At 41.7% G+C, this 6,142-nt stretch overlaps 1 protein-coding gene across 1 annotated transcript in view; it reads right to left on the reverse strand.

The window, feature by feature from the left end:
• Window positions 1–4,133, reverse strand: part of ATP11B (ATPase phospholipid transporting 11B (putative)) — a 114,890-nt gene extending 110,757 nt beyond the window's left edge. Inside the window, exon 1 of the mRNA XM_025195918.1 lies at window positions 4,116–4,133. Within this exon, the coding sequence (XP_025051703.1) occupies window positions 4,116–4,133 (18 nt within the window). The remainder of the gene's footprint in view (window positions 1–4,115) is intronic.
• Window positions 4,134–6,142: the final 2,009 nt, after the last annotated feature.

Below are 6,142 nucleotides of genomic sequence, written 5' to 3' on the forward strand. Positions count from 1 at the left end.
CTATGAATCTTCCATATTTATTTTTATTTCATATTTTTAATTGTCTTCTCCTCCTCTCACTTTTTTCTGAAGCCACAAATATTCAGTGCATACTGGTCTTAATTAAAGTAGACATGCTGGTTTTTTTGATCATGGGCAGCCTTCTGCCCTGCTTCTCTAATGTATTGTAAGCTTAATCACAGCAACAGTACTTTACTGATGCTACTGCTATATTAGGACCTGATCCCATAAGACGTTAAGCTCCACCCTGCTGAAGGGCCTACTGGAACAAATCCAGAGGTCCTTAAATATGGTTTTGACTTACTTTGGATGTATAGTGTTTTTGTATTGCCTGTCTGAATAAACACAACTCCTAAAATCAGGTTTCTACTGGAGTACTCAGATTTAGAATTTTTTCTATACCCGAGTGTTCTCCAACATTTGCTCGCTGTTCCCTGCCCGTGAACTCCTTTCTTAAAAATATGTCTGGAAAGGAACAAACATAATCCGCACAAAATTGTTTAAGAATTCAAGCATATAAATTTATGATTTTATTTCGTAGTCTTCTCTCAACTCTTGTAGTGATCTATGCCACCTTGCATAATTAACCCTTTGAAGCATGATATATAGCTTTATCACAACTTAGGCTAATTGAAAAAGTGAAGCCAAAAATCTAGGACAAAGTATCTCACAGTGATGCCATTACTTATAGTAAGGGATAATGAAAACTTGGAATCCATTATGTCTTTATATTTAATAAAGATGACATTTTGAATGTTGATTCTCAAGGATTTTCTTTTTGGGCATTAACTGAATGTTAGGAGTATTAGCATGTCCCTACCACGAAGAGCTTAAAAATGATCAGTTCAAGAAACTGTGCTTATTCAAGATAGTAGTTAAGTGTCATGGCGGGGTCCTTCAGGAGGGCCGTGATCTCCTTACGGCCCCCTCACCGTGCCAAGTCGGCCCAAGGGCACCCTCAAATTCTCGCCTGCCACGTCTTTGATGTTTGTATATAGTTGGGAGGCTGCCTTACGACTCCCTGGGCACGGTTAGCTGGGACTTCTGTCCCTGTGTGTTCCCGGACCCCCTGGGGGTCTCCCGGTATGACAGGTGCTCCCCAGGCACCCTAGCCTTATGGGCTACGCGTGGCTCCTACCAACCCCTAATACCACGCCCCAAGCCTTGCTGATGGGATAGACGTTGTCCGGTCAAAATACACACCCGCTTTCTCGGGTCCTCCTCTGTAATCTAGCCCGCTCTAGGGCCTTCCCCGTAGGTCTCTATACTAGCGCCCCTTCCTGGGCTCTCGCTGTGCCCACTCCGGGCTCTCTCTAATACAGTGCCCCTCACTGGGACTCTTAGTAACACTGCCCCTCTCTTTGGGACTCTTGAGGCCCACTCTGGTCTAGTCCACTTTGGGACGTCCGCTCGAGCCACCGGTCTTTTAGGCCCGCCGCACTGCTAACCTCTCATTTGCCGGGCGCACTGTGCCGCTATCCCTTTTCCTGGGGACCACCGCAGCACCGCCCTTCTCTGGGGCGCTGTGCTGCTAACTCCTTTGGTCTGGGTCCACCGCAGCACCCTGCCCCCACCCTGGGTTTTCTGCAGTGCTAGCCTGTTACCGGGCTCGCTATGCCCGTCCTGGGCTTCTCAATCTTGCCCCCTTGGGCCTCTCGAACATTGCCCCTTTTGGGCCTCGCAATGGTCCCCCTTCTCTGGGACTTGCTGTGCCCCCACTGGGCTCTTTAAATGCCCCTCTCTGGGCTGGGGTCTACACACCCCGCAAGTTGCGCCCTTACTGGCGTCAGGGTCCTCACACTCCTGTGAGCCCCCCCTATGAGTACTGCGCCCTCACTGGCGCTAGGGCCCCCACACCACTGTGGGTCCCTTTATGAGGATAATGCACCCTCTGGGCACTAGGGCCCCACCTCTCTGGGGTCCCTATGAGGCCTCCTCCAACCCCTTATAGCCTCACCCAAACCACCGGTGTAATACAAATACTAAAGCAAACACCAGCCTCCTGGCTATAACCAAAACACAAGGCACTGAGCCCTAACAACATAAGCCTCCTGGCTGTAATTTAACATCATTGCTCCAGCCTCTGGAGCTCTCACAAGCTATACTTGCTGTTAGGCTTCCCCTTGCATCCTAACTGCTCCTGCTCCTCTGACTGCAGGCAGAGAACTACTAGCCCGGCCTCAGCCCTGGGCTTTATAAGGGCCAGGCCCTACCTCCTACAGGCAGCTGGCTCTCCTTAGTTGCCCTGGCAACCTGCAGCTGTGCTCATTATCTCTGCTAAGGCTTTTCCCCAGCAGTTCTCCCCTCTCTAGGAGTGGGGCAGCGAGGTGTGCCGCGACATTAAGCATGTGCTTTTGAGTCCCATTGACTTCAACGGGACTATCGTCCTAAATAGGGACGGACTTTAGCATGTGTTAAAGCGCTTTCTGGAATTCACGAGGCAGCAACAAACAAATCAATAGGGCAAAGTGGTTCAGATACTTGGCTGGTTTCATTGTTTAAAGTATGTATATTTTATTATATTTTGGATACTTTGGGACGTGCCCACAGATCCTATTAGATACCTATCTCCCACCAAAATCAGTTAGAAGTTAGGCACCTAAAAATTTGTGGGGTTTTGTTTTTGAAAACCAAAAGTTCTCAATATAATGGGCCTACTCACCTTCAGAACAGAGCTCAAGGCTTTCAGAGGTATGCGGTGTTTTAGCTGGATAAAGAAATGCATCACAACTAACACAGATGGATGAAGCATTTGTTGTTGAACTATGTTGGCCCTTTGGTTTAATTTTGGAGAAGTGCCATATGAAAGTACATGAAACTGATATTGTCAAAATGCATCGTCTGTCTGCTGCATTTTTAATGATGTTCTTTCAGCTGCACCGATGGGGTGACAGTTGACTTGGTTCTTTTGAATATTTCTGGAAAGATACTCCAGGTGACCCAGGATGTGCTGCAGTCCATAGCCAATTTGAATGATCTGAGATAGACTAACGCATATTATCTGAGATATAGACTAACGAGTATACATTTTAAACGTTAGCTTCCTTGTAGCATTTGATTCTTCTTTTCATTTTTTACTCTATTTTGTTTAACTTCTTAGCAGATAATTGTCAGACTGACACCAGAGTCTTGTCTTTAACCTTCACTTTCATTCTGTGGGCATGCTGAATACTTTCACAATGTCCTGGTAACATGCCTATACTATGTTTCTATGGACTAGAACCAAGAAGATAACAGTATTTTCCATAGAAATCTTTAGAAAGAATAAACATTTGGGGATCTGTTAAAAAATCATGGAAGATAAACAAAAACATTATTTAGGTGAAAAATATGATTTTTCATCAAAATAATTCTTTGAGGGAATATGTGCAACCAACTATTGTGGAGACCATCTCCATGAAAGTATCCCTTTAGTCTCCATTCCCATTCAACTATTTACTTCTCTATCAAGATGCCAATAAAGGTAGTGGATAACTGATGTGGATACCTGTAAGCTAGAAACAGTAGCAAATTCACTTAACTTTCTCATAACTAATTACTTCCAGGCATTGCTGGCATGAGCTGTATTTGAACCAAGAATGTAGACATGAACAGCTTTTACCCTACAATCTGCTTTTGGGGCCTTTTAAATCTACAAGTCTCTAATCAGGCCTTCACACTATGGATGCGGTCTTACACTGTTCACTCATGAGAATAACTGCATGGGTTTGGGCTACTTGACCAGGACTTCAGCCTTATCCTTATGTAGAGTTGGCTGATGATTTAAATCCTCTTTCTCCCCATTATTTTAATCACTGATCAGGGTCTCTGCTGCAATTCTTATTTTCATATTTTCCTTTCCCCTGGGACTAACACCAGGTCCTTCTATATTCAACAAAGTTTAGCAACGCAATTTTCCTCTGCTTTCTTGTGTCCACATCCTATCCTATTTCTCAAACCATTTATTCATTTTAGCAATATATTTCAGTGATGTTTAATACTCTTTTATATTTTTGGTTAACACTGATATTCTGAGCTAGTAGATCTGTTGCTTCAACTTTTATTCTGCATTACCTTCATAATTCCCTCCATTTGTCTCTTGTGTTGCTTTTTCTTTTCCTCAGCTCATTATTTACTTGAAGGATTAGCGCCATATTGCGAAATCCTTTTCTCAAGCAAAGCCAACATTCAAATGAATGGGTGTTTTCCCTGAGTGTAAAATACACAATTTATCTGCATATTAATGAATAGTTGTGTTCCTGTTTTCCCTATTAGAAGTTGTTAGCTGAAAAAGGACCAAATAAGGTTAAGAGGTTTAATTATTATTATACTTTCATATGAGGAATGCATATTTATGCAGAGCTAGAGATAACAAGAATGCTACTTACACTTTAATTTGACTATTGGTTTACCTGTGCTCTCCTGCTGCCAACATGTATTAAGTTTCAAAGTTCTAATGTTGACTACCTACCTATTTAAATATTCACCAGCGGAGCACTGCCAAGGTAGATTAATTAATTCACGGCATCGTGTCCCAGTCAAGTTGTCAAATTCTCAGAATTATTTGAATTGCCAGTGTCCTTTATCGTGATGACCTACAGCTGAGCAACAGTTCTTATGGTTTCTGCCTTCACAGGACTATTCACCAGTCAATTTTAGACAAGATGAAAGGTGCAAGGTTGACAGGGCTGAAGAATAAAGTCCTCTGTAACCAAAAAAATCAGATGGGGCATATCAGGGGTAGCAGAAGTATCAAATGCCTATGCTATGACACTAGACAGCCTGAACTGAGATCTGGGGAGTCTGCCTCTAAAGCTGAAAAAGAAAATTCAGCTCTTCATTTTCATTCTATGTCTAGGTCTCTGTTAAGACTCTGAATAAAAAAGATGTCAACTAAAGCTTAATATAGTGAAGGGCTTCTGAACATGGACATGTGTTCAAAGAGATCAGACCCAAGCTCGTTTTATATGCCTGTGGCCACTAGACCTTTGTTGGTAACACTTTTGATCAAGAACAGACTTGACAGAGATTTGAACAATTGACCTAGGGACTCCATGACCCCTGGTTAATGCCTGCATTATTTTAATATGCAACGGTGGCAATCAAAAATATAACTAAAACCTATTGTTCAGTAGGCCCATTATCCTGGTTTTCTGCTTTTTAACCACATATTAATATCTTCCAAAAAACCCCCCAAAGCAGATTTTCAACAGATTTCCTGTGGTGCAACATGGCTTTAATCCAACTTCTAGAACATCTTTTTGAGCTACTTAAATCAGAAACAATCAAGACATAATACTGCAACAGATTAATTTTTCATGACAGAAATACAGCTGCATCCATCAAAGGAAGCTCTTTTGATAGCAGAGGTACTTAGATATGCCAAGGGAGTACTAATAAGCACAAATTAAATAAAAGTGGATTGCAAAAGTAAACACTGCTCAAGTCCATTGAGAGCAATATACACTTACACAATATGCACAGTTTCTTGATGGTTGTTTAATAGTTATTCAGGCTGGTTTTATTCAAATCAGTTGAAATCAGGAAAAAAAATCTCTAAAAGTCAATGGAATTTCATCAATGGATGGTCAAAATCAAGTCTTTTAACTTTGTTTATGTGTAGCAGACTTCATATATTGTTATTAACATAAAACTCTTCATTTTATTGGAGATGGGCTTAATCCCCAACACTATATCCTGACACACCTGAAAACTAGAGGAAGTTCAGCTTCAAGTCTAACTTTTAAACTCTCCTCCCATATGTACACAAGGGCAAACCAATTTGGAATAGCAGACTATGGGGGCAGTTTGGTTCCAACTCCTTTAACATGATACCAATCTTGGAAAGTAAAACTAAAGCACAATTAAAACAAAGGGAAGCGGGTGATCAATTCCAAATCTCTAGACTTTCAACAATCAATATTGGCAGCTACATTAAAAAAAAAAAGTAGACTCAAATAAAACAAACGGGCATAAGTAAAATTATGCCAGCACTTATTTGGCTACAAATAAGGTAAGTAGATGTCATATCCCATTTTCTCAAAGAAGGCTGCATAAGGTCATTGATTTTAATGTATTCTGCAATTCCTTTGGGCATGCATGTATTAGTAGATCCGTCATTAAATGTCAGGAATGTAATTCTACACTTGAGAAAGCTTCTCCA

This window comes from Alligator sinensis, unplaced genomic scaffold (assembly GCF_000455745.1).
Source record: "Alligator sinensis unplaced genomic scaffold, ASM45574v1 scaffold301_2, whole genome shotgun sequence".
NCBI lineage: Eukaryota > Metazoa > Chordata > Crocodylia > Alligatoridae > Alligator > Alligator sinensis.